Here is a 25,823-nt window from a genome sequence, read left to right as displayed (position 1 = left end):
GATCTGTTTTTAAAACGGAATAACCAAAGAACGAAGGGTGCACAAAGTTTCAGGGTGCTTGATAAAGACAAATGTCTAATTTTCGAATTCGATTTTCAATTGTTGAAATTCCTTAAAATTTCCCGGCACCACCTTCTTATCATCAAAGCACCCGAGAACGACAGTAATATAATGGATTTTCTAAGTAGCTGCTCCATTATGGATATCACCTTCTGGGGTATATTGCATGATCCTCTCGAGGACATACAGTACTTTATCTTAATTCTTTGTAAAAATTAATCTGTACAGCGATGCTTGACTTTGAACACTTTTTGCACGTGATACCGTGAGTTATGGCGGCAGTGATGGGGATGGTCAACATGGATGACGGCTCATACTGTGAGGAGTCCTGTCCGTTTCTTAGAACCGCGCCACTGTTTTCAAAGCACAGACATGTATTATGCAGAGGGCAGTGGCAGCCTTGGGTTAGCTGGTAGTACAAGTCATGGCCTCACTTTTAAACACAGAGAAACAATCACTCACTAGACCTTCACCATTTGAAGACAATTTTAACATACAAAGGCCCAAACAATTGTAAACAATGCTGCAACAGAGACATTCCAAATATTGTTTTTTTTTCTTAGCAACACAACACGGGGGCTGAACCGGCATGCTTTAAGTCTGCAAATAATGTTTTGAAATCATGATTTATGAACTTGGGCTCCTGACGGTGGAAATTAACCTAAATGGTGTCTGGTAGACATCTGTTGTGGCGATTATCATCATTTCCCAGTTTTTTTTTTACTAATTAGACTGGAATTGACCCTTGGCCATGTCTTCGTCGTCTCCATTCTTGATGCCTTGAAGATTTCCGATCATTTTGAGTTTTGTAAAACTGGCACAAAACCTTTGAAACATCTTAACGTTTTCTTGACGTCACTGATGTTCAAGATGCTAAAAGAGGCCTTGGAATAGAGCACAGCCGAAATGTTAACACTTAAAGGAAAAGCTCCATTAGTTGTCGTTGGGCCTCTGCCATGCAATTATTTCTTATTTCTCTTATCTTTTTTTTTTTTTACATGTTTTAAATGAGGCAGACCGTATGTGAAATTTTACATTTCTTCTGTTATCTGCTCCGGTTTTTGTGTTTTCCAACCCTGTGCCTTGTTGTCCGTCCTCAATAGGCTGCATCGTTGGGCAAATGCTTGTCTGATCTCCACCAACACAAAGGCACAGCAGCTTTTTCCTCCCCCCTCTTTTTCTTCTTTTGCCGATTGTGTGGGGAAAATCCACAGCATTTTTTTTTCTTTCCACCTGGGTGGGCATCCTGAATCGTATTAAGAACCATTGTCCCTTAGATTGTATGGTTGCTGTAGCTGATGTAGGTTTGCTTCGTAGAGAAAGCTGAAAGACAAGAATGGGAAAGAAAAAAGGAGCTTGAGACTCAATTGGAGCCAAAGAGAACTATTGTCATTTGTTACATAAGTGAAGGTTGGATCATTTCGATGTTGCTTTGAGGTTGTGGTGAAAAGAGTGTGAAACAGATTGTCACGTAATTGCTAAGGATTTCATTACGGTACAGGATGAGTCATAGAATTTCACAAAATTCTGACGTTTGTACGCCTTTTTTTTGCTCCTTGCCCAAAATACATCACAACTACCTCTAAGGCTGCACGATAAATCGATATAAAATCAAAATTGGATTATTTATTGAGGGCGATTTTATCAATTGGAATATCGATTGTTCCATTTACGAGGGTAAACAGGGCATGATGTATCACTGCCTTGGCCGTCTTTGGGCTGTGCTCCTCCATGCCACCGTAGTAATTAGCGCTACCCAAGCGACGTGGAAAAGGATTACAGATGTGGTGGCATTCCACGTTGCTAAGGACCTGGTCCCTTTACTACGGTGGCTGAGAAGTGCAAAAGCACTTTTACAAATGCCACAACAAATTTACAATTTTGAAAACAAAAACAAATATTCATAATTATCTGGAAAAAACACTGTGCTGAAATGCTGAAACAGATTTGCAGTGGCACTTTGTAAGTGTAAAAGTGTTTCCATATTTGTTAACTTGTTTTGACCTTTTGTAAAAGTGTTGCAGTAATTTTTATATTTGTTTCCAGCATTTGTAATTGTGTTGTGTGAAATCATACGGGGGGGGGGTTCTGAGAGGCAAGCTGTAAAGTCACGCTTTGCTTATTAACTCAGGAGGTTTTGACCGTATTTCTGAGATAAATAAGCTTTTAAAAATTGTAAATTTGTTGTGCTATTTGTAAATGTGTTCTTGCACTCCTCAGTCAGTGTACTTTACACACTGGTTTCCAACACATTTAAAGTGATAGACACCCATTACAACCTCTTCTTTTTAAAATGTTAATTTAAAAATGTTAATTTCTTTGTTAAAGCTTTATATTTTTTAAATTGAAAAAAAAAATGTTTATGGTCTTGGTCTCGTTCTCGGCTTGTCTCGGTTTTGGTCTTGACTCGGTCTCGGCTCCCGAAAGTCTTGGTCTTGTCTTGTTCTCGGTGCATTCTCGTCTCGGGCAAGTCTTGGTCTCGGATAGTGTGGTCTTGAACACAACACTGTATATGCATGAGTGGGCGTGTCTGTTGAAGCAGACTTCATGCCTCGCTCTTACGAGGGAAATCAGTGATCACCAAAGCGATTGTCTGTTACTGTTTTTAGCCAACAAACTGCAGATTACAGTAAAACACATGGCTGTTTAAGCGGTTATTGTGATTGTGAGTTATTCTCAGAGCTGCTTCAGGGTGTGTGTTTATCACATCAGCAACAGTGGAGTCAGTCAGCTGTTTCAAACACTCACCTGAGCTGCTACGTTGCTTTCTTGTCATCCGCACATATTCTGACCACAGAACTAATCCATTTAAGATGATAACCCACTGTTTTGTCCAACCGCTGCGTCACATTGTGTCAATAACACATCAGATTATGTGAAAGGCGATACGAGGCGGTATAACGGTTACTAAAAGTGGAACTGCTCTCCGGGCACTACATCGTGGCTGTCCACTGCTCCTCAGGGAGGGGTTAAGTTCAGAGAACACATTTCGTTATGACAATAACATTTATTCAATATTAAACTGCAGTGTTTGTTTTATCTGTGAGATAGTTTGAGAGGAAGGAGCTCACATTCTCACATTCTTATGTAGGGTAGGAGGAGCCAAGATTGTCAAGAGGAGGAGTTTCTGCGATCTGACGTCCCGACGTGAGAAAAATCCAACTCGCCCGTTTGGAGCTGATTTTTTTATAAAATGTCGAACAATAAGGGAGGGAGGAAACATAACTTTTCCAACTTTGACCCTCTGAATGAGGCTAAAGGAATGTGATTTTTCACCTTTAAAGGCAAAAGAAAATTAGTTTTCACTTTTTTAATTAAAAAAAATAAATAAATAAATACTTTAAATAATATAATCCAGTGAGTTTTTTTTTGAAAAAAAAGGGGATTTAGTTTTTAGCTAAAGTCATGCGGCCTTATTCACCCAACTTGTTTTTCTGCTGTAATCAGTCGGCAACCTGCCGGTTCTCTCTGCAGACCATGTCAGCTGATTCGCTGAGGTGGAGCAGATAAATGTTGACATATCACCACCAGATCTAGGCTGTAGTGTGAGTCAGCCAAAACAGGAATTTTTCAATTTCATCAAGCTATCTATTCCCACCAGCATTGACAATGACAAATGGTGCTTATTCAAATAGCCATGCACTGTGCAGCCCCTGTAAACGGTAACCCCATCAGGATAAACTGCAGCTGGCTATCATTCCTGCGTCTTTGCCTCCTCGCCACTTATTCTAACAATAGCCTTTATTAACCCTCCGCGAAAAGTGGGTACCAAGAATGAAAGAAAAAAAAAAAGTTTGCGTTGTTAATGAGCCTTGCGAGACAAGACCATTGTCTGTACGGCGTGTATTCAAATTATTGTCTTAGTTTTTGCATTGACTTCAATTTCAATATATAAATGTGAAAGCATGCGAAAAGCATGGTTTTACCAGTACGTTTGTGCCTAAATTAGGAAATATATCTATGTTGACAACAAGGAATGATTAAAACCCATTCCTGCCGAGATAAGCGATGTCATACAGATAAAGCCACAACTGTAACAGTATGACACTAACACATAGAGCCAAGCATAATTACTATTGAGATGGGAAGGAGGCACAAGCTGGCACTGAAGAAATGAGTCATAATCTTTTGTTGTTTGTTTATAGGGATTTTGCCATTTTTGATTCCTGCAAGGTTTGTTATTCTTAGGGGTATTTAGCAAAACAGAAAACATATTTTTCAATAATACGCTTTTAGCATTTTTATATTTCATATTTTTTGAGTTACTAGTTAGTTTATGTTTATATGATTGTTATAACCTGATGACCAGTCTGCAGATAATATCACCTACAACACCCACAGCTGCTGGAGACATTTTTTTAATATTAATTTTTTTATCAGATAAAGACATGGTGTAGGCCTTATAGATCAATGAATTGACTATGCTTTACTCAAAAAACGTTGAACTTGGTGCTCGAAAGTTTGCTTTTTTTCTCCAATGTAAACATTATTGTATTGACATTGCCTGACGTGGATTCCCATAAATGGATGCATAGAAGTGTTTTCATGTCATTCTGACTTTGATTTCTTGTGTTTTCTTGTGTGACTTCTGAACACATTTCTGGTGTTTTCACAGACTGAAAGTTGTGACAAAACAATGGCAGATTTATTTTGGTGATTACATGTGAAGATCTATATCAGGACAAATTTGAATGTCTCGCCAAGTGAGTTGATATCACAGGGGATACAGTAGTCCCTCGCTGTATCATGGTTCACCTTTCGTGTTTAGCTGATTTTTTTTACAGTGCAATTTTGGATGTATTTTTTTAACAGCGTATGAACGCGCATTGTGTTCTACGTCCTGATTGGCTAATACTGCGTTCACCCACCAGCGACACACCTACTACCACCTCCTCGCTGTTCTCCTCCACACCAAATCCTTCCTAGTCCGGTCCTGGTTATAAAGGCCGTATCATACAGCTCCAGGTGGTCACACACAGCTTCTACTCCATGGTTGAATGGGTGAACAGACTAGTGTCCATGTTGACGTGACGTCATCATCAACAAAGACTCTGAATGCGTTCGGCATCAATGTCTGATCGCTAGCAGTGTGACTCTGAAGTGCTTTATGTTTGAAAACAGGTTTTATGTTTTAAAATCTACGAAGGTTTGAACTTTGAGAGTGTTTAAACAAGAGAGAAATGTTAATTCCTCTGAGAAAAGTGTATAAAGTATGTGGTGAGGGGTTTGACAGCCTTAAAACATGTATAATAATTGTAAGAAATACAGCTGACTACTTCGCAGATTTCGCCTATTGCGGGTTGTTTTTAGAACGTAACCCCCACGATAAACGAGGGACTACTGTACTGGGAACAAACTAGAACAAAAATGGTGTCAAGAGAATCACTGTCCTCCTTGTCTGGTGAAGAAACACAGGGAATCATGGTAAGAATGAAGTAAACACACTTTTGCGTCCGTCTACAGGTCTTTAATCCCACAATACAATGTGCAAAACTTTTCCGACAATCCCAGTGGAGATCAAAACACATTTTCGAGCAGTTTCAACCCTTTACATCTTTTTTTCAAGCAAATTATCATTGATTTATGAATCATTGTGGCCTACACCAGTGGTATCGCCAGGCTTCAATTTCATAGTACGCACAGATGGTTTCCAGAAATGCAACGTACAAATTAGAAAAAGAAGAAGAACTCTGAAGCGTCGCCATTAAAACAGAAGAAGAAGAATAACCCGGAAGTGGAGAGACACTCGCAAATCTCAGCAAAAAGAGCTTTAGAAAAGAAAAGGCGGTGATGAGAGGGACTGGCTGGACAAACGTGGGCAGCACAGTCCGTGGCACTGCTTCAACAGTGCGATACCCTTACGAGGAGTGATCGGGATTTCAAACATGTTTGATTGATGAACGATTTAGCAGAAACTTGGCCCGATCCCAAAAAATAGATGCACGAGTCAAATTCAGCAGAAATGAGCCAAAAATTGCACAGTGTATGGCCGCCTTTAACAGCTGAATAAACGCTCAGCACGAGCAGTGGACACGGGCATTGTTAGGAGAACCTTCACATCAGCATGCACATTGGGATTAAAGTCTCTTTAAACCCTTTAGTTGTTTTTTCTTTTTTTCCACAACTTCAAAAAAAATGTACGCACAGTAGGTACAGGATTCCGGCTGGTGGTGCCACTGGCCTACACAACGTCTTTATGTGACTAAAAATTATGGTTTCTCCAGCAGCGTGAGTGACTTCTCAGAATAGTTTGAAAGTTACAGAGGTTTATGGTCACGATAGGAAATAGTAGTAGTAGTAGTAGTAGTAGTAGTAGGTATACAAGACTGGTTCTTCATGCTTGGGGGCAGCTGTTGAATGTCAAGTAGTACGGTATCAAAGTCACTGCTGTGGATCAAGAATTCCTCCAACAGCTCCTGACAGGCCTGCAATGGCTAAGTTATTAGCTGTCAGCATCATCAGTTTTCTTTCAGATGATGAATTAATTTGGTTACCCGAGGAGAGTATATGGAATGAATAAAAAAAAGAAAATACGCTGACGGCGTTTTGACCATGCTGGTTTCATTCTATCACTATCACCTTTAAACACATCAAAACGATTTCTTCATGGGTTCAGCCATTTGTCCCCATTATATAAACAGCAGAGTCGATGTTAAATAACATGCAGTCAAAGGAAGTACTGTTCACACATGTCGTTTCATTCTCTAAAACAGTGGTTCTAAACTTTTCTCTTACTTTTGAATGCAACATTTAGCTCAAAATTCTATGAAAAATAACAACTATAGAGCATAATGATGGAATGAATGAGTGAGAACACACATTTTAAAGAATCTCATATCTTTATAAAAGCAAGGAGTCTGTCTGTGACTCAAATATCTCTGCTGTTCAGGGACAGACAGAGCTACAGCTTGCTTCAAAGCTGTTCGACATTGGAATTGTTTGGACTGTAATAGTTCATTTAATGAATAATTACATAAAATTACTGTCCACCTGTGACTATGGACTATAACGTTTTGTTTTGCCAATCATTCAAAACGGCATACAGCTTATAATCGATATGCTCCGGTCACATACACTCTCTCACTCCGCACACGGTGGAGCGACAATTCATTCGCAGTTAAAGGGCCACACACACTCACATTTCCAACGGGCACTTTCTAGTTTTGTAAACAAACGGAACAAAACAGTATTTCCGGTCATCTCCCTCCTGATGTGTCATTTTTTCATAATTGTGTGTGTTTTTAATGTCCTTTTTTCTATTTTGATATTGTTTGTCTGTCTGTTCTTTTTATTATTCAGTATATTTTTCTCTTATTTTGTGTGTTTTTGTTATAATTTTTGTGTGTTGTTAGTGTCAGTTAAATTATTGTTTCTCAGTGTGTGTTTTTGGTGTCGTTTGGTTGTTTATTATGTCGTTTTGTACGTTTCACTGTTATTTTTGTGTATTTTGTAGTGATCTTGTGTATTTTTCTCTCATTTAGTGTGTCTTTGGTGTCGTTTTGTGTGTTGCTGGTAATAGTACGTATCTTTTCTCTCTTAGTGTGTGTGTTTTTGTTGTCATTTTGTGTATTTTGTTGTTGTTTGTCTGTTGTTTGTATTATTCAGTATATTTTTCTCTTATTTTGCTTGTCTTTGTTGTTGTTTTGGGAGTTGCTGGTAATATTTAGTATGATTTTCATTTTTAACTTAAAATAAACATTGTAAAACCCCATTTTTTAATGCTTTCATTTGTTAATTTTCCTCTTTCTCTCTCAATTACCCCCTGTATTGCCATCGCGTACCCCCAGATGAGAAACACTGATTTGAAAGACAATCATGATCATCTTATGTATTCTTACACTGTGTTTCCAAGCTTTCGCACAGCTCGCTGGTCGCCTCTCCGTTGGGTCTGAGTCCGGCCTTGGGGTTGAACTTGTTCGACATGGCCGCCGCCGTGACCACGGCCTTGAGGCTGTGCGTGCGCTTGGGCACGTTCTGCTCAGGGTGACAGAGGATGACGTATACCTTTGGCATGTAGAGCAACCCGAGGGACACGGAGGCACTCAGGCTCACAGAGATGGTCAGCGTAGTTGTTTGAATGTACATCTGCAAGAAGCACACACCAACGGTTAATAATGTCATTAGTTACTTCACTACAGACTGTGTTTCTGTTCTAACAGGTGACATCTGCAGTACATCAATATAATTAGTGCGCTCCATGATACATTAGTTGTTAAGATGTGACATACAGAGACTTTGAATTCTCTTAATACACCTTGTGTGTAAATCAGCATCTCATCTGCTTTTATGGACACTTCTGTTTGACCAATTTTATGCTAGGCTAGTTTTATTACTGAGCTTCGTATCCAACTGAACACGCTTTAATAATACCACTCAGTCGGATCTTTAGGGTTCCTCGTAGGTTTGCTATAATTAAGGCAAAGAAAAACAAAGTCATAAAAACTAAACATAAAGTGAAATCAGCTGAATTATTAGAGTGAACAAGACAAGAACAATCATTATTCGTCTGGGTGTTGTTTCCAAAATTACAGTGACATACGTTGAAATAAAACTCTTAGGGTTGGTTTTCCAAATGGAGGTTGAAACTTGTAATTTCATGACTAAGTGACTCACAATGAGTGACGACAAGTCGTGATAAAGATCTATTCAGATAGAATTCAAGTCATGGCATTATAGAAATAATGCAAGAGGCTATTTGAATTAGAAGTAGGAAGTAAATATAGCAATGGAGAAAGTTTCTGTTGCTCTTCACTTGTTTTAAGCACAACAATGATGCCTCACTGTTTTGACAGCACCACCAACTCACACAAAGACAGAGCTGTCACAGCTGCCATTCCATGGATTCAAGTTGAAACCGGATCTCGTACTTAAGTTTACACCTTGCACAGTAAAATAAAACTCTCCATACGTTAGCAGGACATACTTGTTTATTCATGTCATTGATCAATTGGCCATTTCTTTTCTACTAGCAAAGTTGTAACTAATATCCAGCAACTTGATTGGTTGTCAGTTAAAAGCTAGAGAGCATCTACTGTTTGAATCATTTTTGACTAAATATATATTCATATTTGATATAAACAATGTATGCCTATATGTCCTTTAGGGCCTGTACTACCAAGCTGGATAACTATATCCTGGATATCTCTTTGTTAGTGGGCTTCACCTAAATAAACATTCTCCGTCAGAGAGCCCCTGTCCTACGAAGCAGGATATAAATACGTTCACTTAAGCGAGGTGATTTCAGCCTGTGACAGAGGTGGAGATTGCAGCGTCAGACCAATCACAAACGTTGGAGAACTCAGTAGAGCATTTATGGCTCAATTGAGGAATAATTCTTTAAATCCATACTTAAGATGAAAACAAACACTGTTGCTGCCAAAAAAGCAGGATGAAAGAAACACAGGCGGGAAGCTGCTGACACCGTTAAGGCATAAAAGTGTTGATATTATTCCATTGGATGATAAACGTGCAGGAATCTGATCACTTTATTAAGGCACAGATGTGCTCCTATAGTCCCCCTCAATGTATCACACACATACTAGGATGAGAGCACATTGTTTAACTGTAGTTAGTTTAATTGAGAACCTCTGCTCTAGCGTATATGTGAATGAATGACTAGATAAGTCCACGATACGGAGAGTTCCTGACACAGGCTTCATCGACTGTAGATAAGTCCATCAGATGTAAATGTATACAACTTTCCTAAAGGATATAATCTGTAAATAAAAATAGGTGCATTTATCCATTAATAATCTTTCTTTCCTAAACGCAGCTGTCAGATCTGCACCAACCAGGATCTTCTATCAATGGACAGGTCATTTTCTAGGAGAACTGATTGTACTTGCTCAGATCTTATCCACTTTATAACCTGGTCCAGACCAGGTTAGTCATTCAGCCCAAGGGTGGAATGGCCATCTGGCATACCGGGCATCGTCCCATTGGGCCGTTGACCCGAAATGGGCCAGTCTGTGGTAACAGGTGGCCAAAAATAGCTCAAAAGTGGCAAAAAAGTGGCCAAACGCAGTCAAGACTGTCCAAAACAATGGGCAAATAAAAAGAATCCAGGTGGTATATATTGGTAAAGGGTAGCTTTGATGAGCAAAATGTGGCAAACAATAGTGAAAAAGGACAAAAATATCAAACAACAGAGGGTAAAAGTAGGGGAAAAAGGAAACAAGTGGTATTTGGTGGGTAAAAGTTAGCTTATTTGGATGAAAAATTGCCAAAAATTGATAAAAGTGTCAAAATGAACTTGCAAAAATTGACAAAAATAGGAAAAAAAAAAAAAAAAAAAAGAAGGTATTTTTTGGCAAAAGGAATCTAAAATCTGAAGAAAAAAAAAAAGTGTCAGAACTTTTTGAACTTTTAATGTTTTCTGGGGGAACAATAATTAAAATTAAGACATAAAAAGCAACATGTTGAGCATTACTAACTTAATAACTGCTTCTACGTGGTGTTGCTGATAATGTAGTGGACTGGTCTGGACAGAAGATGCAAGGGATGAATTTTTGTCCAAGCCCACCCCTGGTTACTTCTAAGTTACCATGGTGATTTAGCCCAGTAAGAAGGCAACCAGTGTAGTCTTACGCCACACACCGAATAAATCCCGGGAGTTAGCACAAACGCTCCTCAGTATCATTCAGCAGAAACACAAAGAAGGAAAACATAGATGTATGCTCATGTTAAATGTGAACTGATGTAATGAAAACACTCCTATGGGGGCCACATGTGTCTGATTTCAGCTGTTAAACAGGCCAGCACAGTCAGTGTAACATTCCGCTGGGGGGCAGAATGAAGTGAATCTCAGTGGAAAAACAAGTGCATGGCTGAGAAACAGTGTAATTGTTCCTTAAGCGAGAAAAAGAAGAAATGTATGAAAATAACGGACAGAAGAATGAGGATGACAGCAAACCACATTCAGTCAATTCTTGGGGGCCTAATGTAATAATCAGCCAATTCCACATTCACGTATTATCATATATAATGAATACTTTCTATTGATATTTGAGTCCTTTCCTTCTTTTCCCACTGGAAGGCTCCACAGTTTCTTTTTCGTCAAAGTATATATAGAAGCATTTAGATCCCCAGGTGTGACCTCTGCTTGAGTGTTTTGTTTGTTTTTATTCTTTGTGCCTCTCTGATTTCCCTACAGACTGTAAACATCTCTTTGTAGCCAACATGAGTGTCATGTGGAACTTCTGGCCATGGGGAAGAATAAAGCAACAGAGGCAGAATGAAGAAGGGACAGCTGTAGTACTGTAGTTCCCGTTCAGCTGCAGTAAAGGTTTACCAGTTAAAGCTCGGGGCTCCTATCGCTGCTGTCTCCGGTACTGACTGTTCCATTCATGCTGATTCAAACACACACCGTTATAGTATCCAATGGAGTATGAAAATTAGAGCAGTCATTGTGTTTTAACAAAGGAAATGTATTACTGTGTGAATAAAGAAATGGTTCAATTGAGTTTAAACGCTTTTCCACTTTGCTTATTTGTATTTTCCAACATACAAAATGAACAGATGTGGCTGAAAAACTGAAACAAATCATTATCCCAAAAGTTAAGTGTGCTTTACACTCTGATCAGGTTCCCATTGAATATTTTGGCAGCGCATCTGGACCACTTGTGTTCACCCTTGGGTATGAGCTTAGCTAATAACAATTGCCCCCCCCCCCCCCCCCCGAAATATTGAGTTAAGCATGTCAGTTTTTTTTTTTTTTAAGTAAACATAGTCTGACAACATTTTCAACGACAACAAAGGTACACAATCCCTCACGGAATCATCAGTTACAACTAAGTTAGAATCTATTTGTATATGTAAATATGTAATGTGATAGTAAGTGCTAATAGAAAGCAAACCACCATCATCTTTTATTTTCTGCCGCCTTTGGAAAGCACTTTGTTACATGTGTTTTGAAAAGTGCATTATAAATAGTGTATTATTATTATTATTATTATTATTATTATTATTATTATTATTATTATTATTATTATTATTATTATTATTATTACTATCTATCTAATTACCTCCTTGATTAGTAATGTTATATTTCAGGGTTAGGATTAGGTTGGATTTCAGTCACATAAAAAAATAAAAATAAAACCTACCTAATTAATTTAATTCTGAAGCGTTTCAACCATTACTGACAGAATCTTATAAAAGAGAAATACAGCACTTAATTTAGGTCCAACAAAGAAGATTTAGCGTATGGCTGCATTAAACCCTGAACTTTGTGTGAGGGATAAATAACAGGGATCTAAAAGTGCAGAAGAAATAAAATGAAGTAACGAGAGAGCTAGACCATTGCTAATAAATGGCAGTGATTAATTCAAGAAGTTGCAAATGTAACCACATTATAATTTCAATACGTGTCTGCAGTGACTTTTCATTACTCACCAAAGTTCATTTAGGCTAAACTAAATTTCCCGACATACGTTTAGCCACTGTTCTTTTTTCTTGCTCTCTCATATTCAGTGTAGGGAATGGAAAATACAGGTATTGGAAATTTGTTGAAATAACTTTAATAAAGGCTGCACATTACGATTTTGATGGAGAAAGTGTTATTGCGCTAAATGTCGAGAATAAAGTTGAAATACTGGGATTAAAGTTGAAATTTTGAGAATAAACTCAAAATACAAAATGGTGATAAAAGTCGAAGGTTTGCTGATAAAGTCAAATCTACGGAGGCTAACTTGGACCAATTCACCACACACAAACTACATTAAACCTAAACTGGTGAGGGTTCTCCACACCAGAGCCTCCTCCAGAGGAGATGTGGAGATCCCACACAGAAGAACAACATTTGGACAAACTGTACTGTCCATCAGAAGAGGTCAGTTCCTTCCCACAGACATAAGAGCTCTTTTAAAAAACAACTTAAACACCATCTTAAGGTAAATCAGTCCTGCACTCATTTGAACTAAAATGTCACTTGTATTGTTTTTATATTGTGTTTTGTAGTATTTTATACTGAACATTGTATTACTTGTGTGACCTGCCTCAAGACTACAGATGTAATTTTGCAGTTTTGCTATAATCTGGCTCATTTACAATTTGTGTACAACTTGTATATTATTGTTCATGGATGTGTGTTGTCCCGATCAAATACATAAATAAATAAATACGACTACAGTCTCCATCAAATCTAGCTGCTCAACAGCCACAGACGCAGTGAAAGCTCCACCTCTACCAAACTTGACAGTTTTTCCTTCTAAACAGATCAAGTTTCTGGCGTTATCTCTTCAAAGTCCTTAAATAAATTACAACACTTTGTTTTTGAGCTTAAAGAGAAATAATCTATTTGTTAATAAACCCAACTTCGAAGTATAATTTAACACATTCACAGATAAACGGCATTTTGTAGACGGCCACGATCTGCTCTTTGTTTTCCTTTTTTCTCCAGGATATACAGAAGCAGACCAATTGTGATGAAGAAAATAATGTTGGGCAAATCAAGAATAAAGTTGAAATGTTGAGATTAAAGTTGAAATTTTGAGAATAAATTTGAAAATATAACATTGAGATTAAAGTTGAAAAGACAAGACTAATGTCGAAATTTCAAAAATAAGCTAAAAATACAATATTGTGATGAAAGTCGAAGGTTTGCTAAAAAAGTCAAATCTATGGAATCTGACAAGGTCCAATTCACTATATGACAACAACTTTATCAAATACTTCCACTCAATCAAAGTGAATCAAATAACAGGATTTCTGAACTGAATGATACTGTTAAACCATAGGGTACATGTAGAGAATTGGGCTGATTAGTATGGGATTGCCATGGAAACCATAAACACCAACATGTCACAAACAAATTGTTGCCATCTCACTATAAATCCCACTTTTTAAAGTGTACTGACAGTTCGAGAAGTGAACAACAGCATTCAATTTATTAGCTCAAATATACCGAGCGATGGCAGGTTTTTGTTTTTTTTCTGAAGGTTCTCCTTGAGCTGCTCTCTTCAGACAACCATTGATTTGGAAGTCATCTCCAGGTAAGCATCTATTCCAGAGACAAGAATAAATCTCTGGGGGATGACACTGTGCAGATACAGCAGAGTCTTTGTTTAAGAAATTGGAAAACATTTCATGGCTTTTGTTTTATTTATTGTGACACCAGATGACAAATATTGGCTGCTTGTCATGCTGCTATAAATGTATGATGAGCTCTTAAGCAGGAAGATAAGACGGTTTATAATCGAGTAGAGGAACTGGAGAAGTGAATTGCTATGAAGGAGATTTCAGCGCGGGCTGTAAGGGGTTTGTACAGCCTGTCATTTACAGTAGAGTGTGTTTGACGTGACATTTATTTTAATTCCTTAAAAATAAGAACTTAGTTTGTCAATGTGTGAGAGCTCAGTTCATCTGCCACTATTTGACTTTCTATGTTTCACATTCAGCAGGCTGCACTGAATGCAATAAAGTTTATTTCTCTACAGTGTGATACATGTTGGTTACATGATCTAAAAATACCAAATATCAGTTTTATAATGTGCTGTAAAGTCAAAACTATGTTACATTTGGATTAACGACTTAGAATGCGATTCACTCTTTTTTAGTTTTTTTTCATGTTTTCTATTGAGACCAAACTAGACCCATATGGTCCACGAGTAAACTATACCATCCATCCATCCATTCATCCATCCATAAATCCATCCATCCATCCATTCATTCATCCACCCATCCATCAAGCCTGAGACTGACCCCTTTCTCAGCTGGGGGGCTCCAATTGTTGGATGCTTTGAGTCAAAAGGAAATCTCAGGCCCATACTGCCCAACCCAAACATAGATTTATACTGTATCACTTTAAACCGACTTCAAGAGCATTATTCTATGAAGTTGTAATAATGCCAAAACTTCAAAAACACACACGTGTTTTACACACATCCAAAGTACAAAACATCATTCTGAAATGAATGCATTTTGTTTTTTGCAAATAAGAATTGTACCTATCAAACAAATACATCATGATTTTTAGTTGATAATTAGTAATGACTTTAATGTTAGACATTTTATCCGACAGCACAGGAAGATGTTATTGGGGTGGTTTGAGGTTAGACTTTGCCATCTCTTTTTTTGTCTTGCAAACTAGTGTTTGGACCACAAATATAGAAGGGTTTTGCAAATTTTTTTAGTGGATTGTTTTTGTGTGATTACCCAAATATATATATATATAAAAAAAACCTGCAAATAATAAAGAATAATGATATTATTATTATTATTATTATTATTATTATTATTATTATTATTATTAATAATAATAATAATAATAATAATAATAATAATAATAATAATAATAATAATAATAATAAAAATTACATTTATAACATTTACTAATTCAAAGCTACCATATACCTAAATATCACAGAATATACAGTATATATATAAGTATTTGCTTATTAGCATTAGCAACATATTGGCTCTTAATAAGTCATCATTAAGTACTTTTTAATGCCTTATTCTTATTAATGCTTTATTATACACTTAATGGCAGTCCATTATATATATATATATATATATATATATATATATATATATATATATATATATATATATATATATATACAGTATATATATATATATATATTCTTTGTTTCCACAGTGATATGGACTGCAATCTTTTGAAGATGCAGAGTGTAATATAACATCCCTTCCTTAATAAATAATGTCCTATTCTGGCTAAATAAAGACGTGGGACCAAAAGGTTTCCCTGCCTCTCCTCAAGAAAAGACAAGGTCTGGCTACACTTTGAATAATGAAAAATCACTTTGCGCCACGCTCTTCCTTTCTCTATTTCGAGTGTTAAACTAGCACATGGCAGACCAATGAAGGAGCGTATGATAAATGCAAAATATACTTTTTTGTACGATAGATGGTTCAGGCGTTAAATGGGCTGTGTCTCTCCTGTCGTTTTTCTTTCTTTCCCTAGCCTTTAGATATCTCAACCCTCCCACCTCATCCTCAGCTGTCATCTCTCCCTGTGGGAGGGTGTTCTCATGGCTCTCCTAACCTTCGCCTTGGTTTGTCGACTCCTACTTAAAGTGTACAACCACCGTTACCCCCATGACAACACTGATTTCTGATCTAAGTCATTATCAAAGCTTTTTGAAAACTTTTTTTTTTTGTATGAAAGTTGCTATTGTGTGAACCTTTATTCTTTGTTTTTGTTCTCTTCTACAAGCTGAGCATAACATCTGGTATGTTGCTGAATCTGACTGTGCCCACAGAGGGAGTTTCATGTAATTTCAATCAAATTACACAGAGCCTGGCTGTCACTAGGGCTTTTATCTTTCATATTGCCTTCCACTACCATCTCAGCCTTACTGCAATCAGCCAATAGCATCAGACCTGCCTTCATCACTCTGATGAAAAGCACCTGATGATAGGCTCGTATCGCTGGCCTCAACTATAGTAACAACATTGAAGTGTCTGTCTATATCCAAACCCTGATCATACCTGATCATCAAAATGTGAACTTCTCATCATTATCATGGCATAATTTAGCCGGTATCACATCACAACTAGGGGTACCTCACGATACGATGCACGATACAAAGCTCACGATAACGATTATCTCACAATATGACGATACTGCGATTATCGATATATTGGTAGGAAATCAATCTACCATAATCTATGACATAACGAGAAAAAAAAAAAAAAAAGTGAAAAAAATAAATTTTTTATTTTAAATCTCTGAAAGACAATAAATTGAAAAAGTGTCCTATGAACAGTGACACTATTTTAGTGCAACATTTCTGTAAATAAGTTAAGTAAGTAAGTAAGTAAGTAGTTTATTTATAGTAGTTTTTTTGCAGATAAAATCACAAAGTGCTGTACAGAGTTGTGGTAAAAGTACAAGTGCAACACAATAGAATAATAAAACATGAGTGCATTAATATCATCAGAACAGCAACATTAAAGGACAAATAAACATTAAAATCCAGTTAACTAAAAGCTTTTCTAAATAAGTAAGTGTCAACATACCAACGTGAACGAATAAGTGTCTCCAATAGTGCTTTCTGTAAACTGCTTCAATCAAAGAAAAAAAGTGTTCAAATGCAGGTTTTTTTTGGGTGTCCAATATTTTTTTTGATTGAAGCAACTTTTTTGCGATTGAATATTAGCAACACAAAACTACCTCCATAAAAACAACAACATAATGCTTTGTGTTTATGTGACAAAAAAAAACAAAAAAAAAAAACAGAGGGTTGTTTGCCGTGAGGTGTGTGACTAAATATTGACTACTGAATAATGTATCACCACCATTATCACAACAGGGCATGTATTGATGCAGTGTAGTAATGGTAATAGAGGAAAAACTACTAAACTGCTATAATACACTCAATCAACATTCATCCACTTAGTTTTCAAACCTGGTGAAATAGGATCTCAATAGAATAAAGTAGCACAAGTATAAGACATTTTCACATCAACTGCTCATACATTCTTGGAATTATTTCTGGAGAACCAAATAAATATAAAATTAAAATTGAGCAACACAGAAAACCAAAATCAACTCAAATGAAATGCACTAAAATTGCTCTTACTCTGTGAAAAAAAATCTGTATTTCCATTTTATTCAATGTTTTGTTGTTTTTATTAACATAACACTGAAATTAGCACATCCCGAGCCATCTTCTGCTTGCAAAAGATAATTATTCTGGGAATAACACAATATAAAAGAGGATACTGATAATTGTAAAAAGTATATAAAAGTTTGGACATCAAGAAAAAAAAGTCATCCATTTACATTTGTTCTTTCTATTAATGTATAATTCTATTTTATCTTCAGAGAGGAGCAATGAAATTGTTTAAGCAGAAACTAACAGATATTTATAGTGTGAATAAAGAATTCTTTGCATGATAAAACTAATGTTGGGATTGCACACGCAGCCTTTTTCCTCTGTACTGTCTATGCTACAGGCTGCATGATAACGTATATAAACAAGAGCTGACAGCCAAGCATCTCAGAAAACAATAATGTGCTAGTTCGAGCACAGCAGGTTTTTTCTGCTATTTACAACATATTTAAGCAGTTTCTCGCTGTTTGGTGGTTTACTGTAAGGAGCAGCAGGCAGAAAATTGTTTTCTGAGCCCCTGTAAATAGGACTTTGTTGAATTAAAAGAACAATCAGCATCAGCGTATTGAAATGCATACACTAAGATCACGCATTGTGAATATCAAAGGAATACCACAGCTGTAACTTCATGTGTCCATATGGTATGATACCGAGGAAACTATTTTTAGGTATCTTTAACCCTATAATGCCAAACTATTGATTTTAAAAAAAGTCAATGAAAACAAAACAATATAATATATAAAATAATACTGATTTTAATTATTTTGATTCTAAAACCAATCAGAAATACACCATTTTTATTTTTTTGTATTTGTTTTTTTTGTTTTGTTTTCCTGTTTCTGGTTTTAAATTAAAAAAAACAAACAAAAAAAAAAAACAATAAATTTTTTCTATTTTTTTATTTGTTTTGAAACTAAATACTCAAAGAATGAAAAGTACAGGGATTATACAGGGATTATATTTGTATATATTTGCAGGTATATGAAACTCTAAATCAGTAATTTGTCGTTGTATTGCATGTCATGCATTTTACAGTATTTTTTTTTTTATTTTCAAGTAAACTAAATAAATGTTTAAATTGGATAATTTGGTAACCAACATGGGAAACAGACAGAGATGTAAGCATGTGCAGGCCACTTTACCCATGATTAATGTGAGTGCATCTTTATCTGAACAAGGACACCATGCAAAACTAAAAGTTTGTGGTCCACAAAATAAAGAAAAATAAGTGAAAGGTTATATGTTATAGACTTCACTGATATAACATTGTTGCATGAAAAAAGCACTGAAAAATGTATGTATGTATGGAATGACCAATTTGTTGACATGTTGATTAGTTTTTATGTTTTGTTGGTAAAAAAAAAAAAAAAAAAAAAAAAAAAAAAAAAAAAAACTCATAAATGGAAACTGGACCAATAAAAGTTTCCAAACATTGGAGTTTTCTGTCAATTATTTAATGATTCGGGCTTTACAGAGTTGAACGACGCAGCATACTGTTATCTGTTATCCCACAACACTAACAAAGCCACTCGGCTTTCCAGGACGGCACTTTGATGCATTGTTTTGTTTAATGCTAAAGGGAAGAGGTGGGGAATAATTTGTTGCACCGTCAACCTGGAGCTGGCACAGCTGATAGTGGCCATGCCAATGAGAGGCTATTGCCTTACCATCGTCCTCTCTCTTAGCAAGTGAGTTTCCTTTTGCTCCACAGCCAAAGACCACTTAGAACAAAGACTGACCACATTTGTTAAAGGGACCTCTTTGGCTTTGCACTGAGCTCCAGGTTGTCTTTGTAGGTCTGATTATGGATTCCTCTTGACCGGAATCTTTGTGATGTTCCAACTGGTGATGATCCAACTCTGTGGTTTACATCTAAACTGACTATTCAGAATGAGAGCGCAGGCTTGTGTTTAAATTGATAACGCATGGATCATTGATTAATATGTTAAAAACGGGATTTTTGTTCTCCCCACTGTAGCTGATGCATGTTCATGTGGAATTGTTAAAAAAAAATGTCCACTTTGTTTATTTATTCATTCATATAGTATTTAATTATTTAACCAATTAATGTGTTATGTATAAGTTATATTTAACACCCAGTTTAGATCTTCTCACATCAAATCATTGTGAGATATGAGTAAATTGTACCTTTTAACATAAATATTAAAACTGATTAACAGTTTAAGGAGTTAGTTTCATAATTCCAGTTCATTATGTATGAATCTATGCTGAATAAAAGCTTCAGACTGAGGCCTTAATAAGTGTGTTTCTTTTAAAACAACACAATGAAAACAATTTTATTTTTTACGTTTTTAAAAGAAAATTATTATGAGTTAAAGTTTTTAGGTTTTTTTTTTTTAACCAATACTACCCCCCCCCCCCCCCCCCCCCCCCCCCCCGACCCCACCAAAAAATACATAAAATAATAAATTAATTAATTTAAAAAACAAAGAGATTATAGAAAATTGTGTAATATAATAAGAAATTGAGGAAATTCAAATTGAGGTCCTAATAAGTGTGATTTTCTTTTGAAACAACATAGTGAAAACTATTTTATTTCACAATTTTAGAAGAAATTAACAGTTGTTAATAATAATCTGCATCTTCATTATTAGTTAATGTTTTGTTTTGTTTTTTTAAACCAATACTACTGTGCGTTGTTCATGGTATTGTAAAGTGCTTTGAGACCACTTCAGTGTGGGGATAAAGCGCTATATAAATCAAGTCCATTTACCATTTATAAGAAAATAGTGGAAAAACATTAGGTTGTAAATCCAAAATATCTTGTATTCAATTTCTATAATGGCAACAGATGACCTTTTAAAAAAAAATCTAAAACAAAAAACAACTTTACAAGCTTACCTTTTCTGTTGACTGTGACGTGCCAAAAAAGATTGGGATGAACGCTAGCCAAATAATGCAGGTGGTGTACATGGTAAAGCCAATGGGTTTGGCTTCATTGAAAGTCTCTGGGACGCCTCTGGTTTTAATGGCATAGACTGTACAGGTGACCATCAGCAACATGCTGTAGCCGAGCAGGCAGATGAGCGACAGATCAGAAATGTCACACTTCAGCACACCACGAGCCAGCATTGGGTTTGATGTCCTCTCATCTTCATAATCAATAAAAGCCTTGGAGGGATCCACACCAAACCAGATACACACCCCCAACAGCTGCACTGACGCCAGCGTGAACGTGATCACGAGTTGGGAGGCGGGAGAAATGAACCTGGGTGCACTCACGGACATGGCGCCCTGCTCAAAGATGCGGTAAATACGATTGGTTTTGGTGAGCAAAGCGGCGTAACTGATGCTCATCCCTAAACCCAAGAAGATTCTGCGTAGGGAGCAGATTCCCACATCGGGGGCTGAAATCATCAGGAAAGTTGTGGCGTAGCAGAGGAAGATGCCAGTTAGCAGCACGTAGCTCAGCTCCCGGCCTGATGCTTTCACTATGGGAGTGTCGTTGTAGCGGATGAACGTGACCACCACAAACAACGTGGCGGCGATGCCAAACACGGCGATAAGCACTGGGATGACGGCCCACGGGGAGCTCCATTCCAGTTTAACGATGGGTATCGGGACACATCCGGTGTGGTTGTGGTTGGGCCGTGAATCAAAGCGACACATTTTACACGTGTAGGTATCTGCCTGGTACTGATAGCCATCGCAGCGCTCACAGTGCCAACAGCATGGGATGCCCTTCACTATCTTCTTGCGTTCACCAGGCTGACAGGGAAGGCTGCAGATGGAGGTCGGAATCTGAAGGGCGCCGCCGGGCCACTGCATCGTATGGACCTGCACACATTAAGACAAACAAGACCAGAGACAATGAGTTGACAGTGCAGCAGAAAAGGACAATTCAACCTTATATCAAAATGGAAACACATGCAGAATTTTTACATTTCAAATTTTTTTTCGTTCTTCCAGGCTGTGCCTGCTCGTCAATGGTAACAACCAGAGGTGAAAGTAACACATTACAAGTACTCACGTTACTATAATTGAGTTAAATCCAGCAAGTTAATTTTGTCGTTTAAATATACACCTCTGAGGAAGACTGGCAGTTGACAGTCGAAACATGTTAGGAGATAAAATTTCCTGAAAAACCTTGTCTTTAAAAGACGTAAGGTCATTTGTTACGTTTATTCACCCAACTGTTATTGAGTAAATTAATAGACATTGTGAAAGTACAAATAAATGATATGACCAGACAGCAATCAAACGCATCACATCACAGACGACCAATCAGATTAAACGTAATGCACAGCGCCAAAACATCATTAAATGGAGGATACTTCCTCAGTTTTAGAGTCCATAAATGTAGCTATACTTAGAGCCTGAGAATTTAAAAAAAATTTGAATTCATTATTGATATTTTATCTAAATTTTTTGTCCTTTTTGAAAAATCTTTCATTTTATACAGATGCCTTTTTGTCTCTTCTTTTTAAGCCTATAAAAGATATGTTTACTGTATGCAAGGGAACTGTAAACATTGGGGTGAGCCCGAACTGTAAAAATTACCCAAAATGTAACAATACCCGAATTGTTACATTAAAAAAGTAAATACCCAAAAAGCAATAGCTGCTCAATAATGTAACAAAAGTGCTGGCCCCAAAATGTAATTAAAAAAAAAAAATGTAATAAAACCCAAAATGTTGCAACTGGTCAATAATGTAACAAGATGCTGAGCCCAAAATGTAAAATAATAATAATAAAATAAATGTTATTACTTTAGGGACAGGCACAACATTTTCCCCTATTAGTGTAATAATTGTATTATATCATAGAGTTAGTCAATGATTTATGGAATAAAGGGCTTATTGCTTCAATGTAGAGAGTAGTATCATACACAAATGTGTATGCCTAAATATACAAATAATATATAAATATATATTTGTTGACTCTGGGAATATATGGAATGAATGAATATATATGAGAAAAGTTTAATTATTCAGTATATACTGTATATTTATTAATGACAATAAATTATTATTATTATTATTATTATTATTATTATTATTATTATTATTATTATTATTATTATTATTATTATTATTAATAAAGCCTTTAGTAATACCTTGACATTTTTGGTAACTTTTTAGGTTTTATTACATTTTTTTAACAACAGTTTGGCTCTTGTTCCATTTTGGGTCATTACATATGGGGCTCTAACATGGCTGTCATTTTGAAACCAAGAAGAATGACATTGAATTTCCATTTAATTCCATTTAACACGTTTTAATTTAATTCTGCTGGCTTCCAAATGTGATGCAGCAGATTTCACAGTAAACATAATTTACATTTGGTGTTTTTTTCTTTCACAGCTGCAGTGTTTAAGAAAAAACGAGCCTTTCACACTGAGTCTCAGTCAACACGATTTGTTAAAATACCGTTGCTTAATCACTCTGACAGCCCACAGTTCTATTTTAAAAGTCACTGATATTGTCTGGAGAGATTATAACAAATACGTCTGTCTTTAAGCTCTTGTATTTTCTCTTCCATCACATCTCGCCTTCTTCATCATTTGAAAGCTGCCTCTGGATATTTACACCATTGAAGAGGAAACAAAGCAGTATCAAGTGCTTATGTAGGAGTGTATGATCCAACGCATGGCAGCAGAGCTGAAAGAGGCCACAGAGAAGGAGAATACAAGAGTTTGCACAAATAAATGAGTGTATAGCTCACATCTAGATTAAGCTGATCCGTCCAGTGACCGATGATCTTGTATTCAGCAGTTCGGTTTCTGATCTGGTATTGGTAGATCTCGTAGCGCCCAGGGGCATCCCCATTTTCATTGAAGAGCACTGGGTTTCCAGCAATGCCTAAATAAGAGAGCAGTCATTATTAAAGCAGCAGGTATCTGTTTGTGAGCACAAATGTGTTGATTGATGAGGATAAACAGCTGCAGAGAAATTAAAATAAATGGGTTTAAACAAGCCTTTAATAGACACACTTTTCATATCTCTCTAAATTATGAATAAGACAAACAAAATAACAGAAGAAATAGATTGTTCTAGGGTAAAAAATAAAATATTTTCATTTTCCTTGAGCATCCATGTACCCTGCAGAATATGTTCATCATATTTCTTCACAAGTTAAAAGTTTGAGTTAGGGAGGTTGGTAACATTATAAAGTCAGGTTATTTACCATCTAGACCCACGTTGCTCAAAGCAAAATAATTGGCAATTAAATTCACAGATCCAAACTTGGAAATAATATGAGCTTTTTATTTTTGCAGATGACACAAACTTGAACAAGAACAGAAACATCCACCAAGTTTAGACGCTCAAAAAGATCTTCTAGATGCTGTATCAACCAGGGTTGGGGTTAATTACATTTTTAGTGTCTTGTCCTTATCTCAGAGAAAAGAAAAAAAAAAAACAATTCATTTTTTATGCCTTACTAGAGCCTTACCCCTGATTTTGGGTGTTTTATGCCATAGTGAATATTCACCCCAGTTTAAGTCTGCACATCATATTTGAACTAGTTTTTAGGATCATGTGATAGCTTTATCTAAAAGAAATAAATAAAACTCCAAAGTTTTTCCATTTTAATGCCTTACCTCTGATTTTGGGTGTTCATCATTTTTTTCACATTTGCAACTGATTTTTGTTTCGTTTTTTTTTTGTGCCTTAATGCTTTATTAGCCCTGTTTAAGTATGTTCATTATATTTGCAGTAGTTTTTAGGGTCTAATGATGGTCCTAACTCCATTTTTTTTATTTTTTTTTATTTTTGAAAAAATATGCCTTGCTATAGCCTTACTTTTGATTTTGAGTGATTTTTGTTTTTTGTCATTTTTTGTGCCTTAATGCTTTTTTATCCCTGTTTAAGTATGTGCATTATATTTGCAGTAGTTTTTAGTGTCTAATAATGGTCCTAACTCAATTTTTTTTTTTTTTTTAATTTTTGAAAAAATATGCCTTGTTATAGCCTTACTTTTAATTTTGGCTGATTTTTGTTTTTTGTCATTTTTTGTGCCTTAATGGTTTTTAGCCCTGTTTAAGTATGTGCATTATATTTGCAGTAGTTTTTAGTGTCTAATAATGTTCCTAACTCAATTTTTTTTTTTTTTTTTTTTTTTTTTTTTAATTTTTGAAAAATCATGCCTTGTTATAGCCTTCCTTTTAATTTTGGCTGATTTTTGTTTTTTGTCATTTTTTGTGCCTTAATGGTTTTTAGCCCTGTTTAAGTATGTGCATTATATTTGCAGTAGTTTTTAGTGTCTAATAATGGTCCTAACTCAATTTTTTTTTTTTTTTTTTTTTTTTTTTTTTAATTTTTGAAAAATCATGCCTTGTTATAGCCTTCCTTTTAATTTTGGCTGATTTTTGTTTTTTGTCATTTTTTGTGCCTTAATGGTTTTTAGCCCTGTTTAAGTATGTGCATTATATTTGCAGTAGTTTTTAGGGTCTAATGATGGTCCTAACTCAATTTTTTTTTTGGGAATTTTTTTGAAAAAAATGCCTTGTTATAGCCTTACTTTTTATTTCGGGTGATTTTTGTTTTTGTAATTTTTTGTGCCTTACTGCTTTCTCAGCCCAGTTTAAGTATGTGCATTGTATTTGCAGTAGTTTTTAGGGTCTAATGATGGTCCTAACTCAATTTTTTTTTTGGGAATTTTTTTGAAAAAAATGCCTTGTTATAGCCTTACTTTTTATTTCGGGTGATTTTTGTTTTTGTAATTTTTTGTGCCTTACTGCTTTCTCAGCCCAGTTTAAGTATGTGCATTGTATTTGCAGTAGTTTTTAGGGTCTAATGATGGTCCTAACTCAATTTTTTTTTTGGGAATTTTTTTGAAAAAAATGCCTTACTTTTTATTTTGGGTGATTTTTGTTTTTGTAATTGTTTGTGCCTTATAGCCTTTTTAGTCCAGTTTAAGTATGTGCATTATATTTGCAGTAGTTTTTAGGGTCTAATGATGGTCCTAACTCAATTTTTTTTTTGGGGAATTTTTTTGAAAAAAAATGCCTTGCTATAGCCTTACTTTTTATTTTGGGTGAGTTTTGTTTTTTGTCATTTTTTGTGCCTTATAGCCTTTTTAGTCCAGTTTAAGTATGTGCATTATATTTGCAGTAGTTTTTAGGGTCTAATGATGGTCCTAACTCAATTTTTTTTTTGGGAATTTTTTTGAAAAAAATGCCTTGTTATAGCCTTACTTTTGATTTTGAGTGATTTTTGTTTT

The 25,823-nt window shown here is 35.8% G+C and overlaps 1 protein-coding gene across 3 annotated transcripts in view; it reads right to left on the bottom strand.

The window, feature by feature from the left end:
* Positions 1–64: 64 nt before the first annotated feature.
* Positions 65–25,823, bottom strand: part of LOC114463370 (metabotropic glutamate receptor 4-like) — a 222,398-nt gene continuing 196,639 nt past the window's right edge. For all 3 annotated transcript variants that reach the window (XM_028446900.1, XM_028446903.1, XM_028446902.1), the window contains 4 exons: positions 23,325–23,461; positions 20,502–21,437; positions 7,899–8,145; positions 65–1,383 (listed from right to left, as the gene is read on the bottom strand). In XM_028446900.1, coding sequence (XP_028302701.1) covers positions 1,334–1,383; positions 7,899–8,145; positions 20,502–21,437; positions 23,325–23,461 — 1,370 coding nt within the window. In that variant the 3' untranslated portion in view covers positions 65–1,333. The remainder of the gene's footprint in view (positions 1,384–7,898; positions 8,146–20,501; positions 21,438–23,324; positions 23,462–25,823) is intronic.

Source organism: Gouania willdenowi, chromosome 5 (genome assembly GCF_900634775.1).
Source record: "Gouania willdenowi chromosome 5, fGouWil2.1, whole genome shotgun sequence".
Classification (NCBI taxonomy): domain Eukaryota; kingdom Metazoa; phylum Chordata; class Actinopteri; order Blenniiformes; family Gobiesocidae; genus Gouania; species Gouania willdenowi.
The sequence above is the reverse complement of the archived record's forward strand: the minus strand, read 5'-3'. Positions and strand labels throughout refer to the sequence as shown.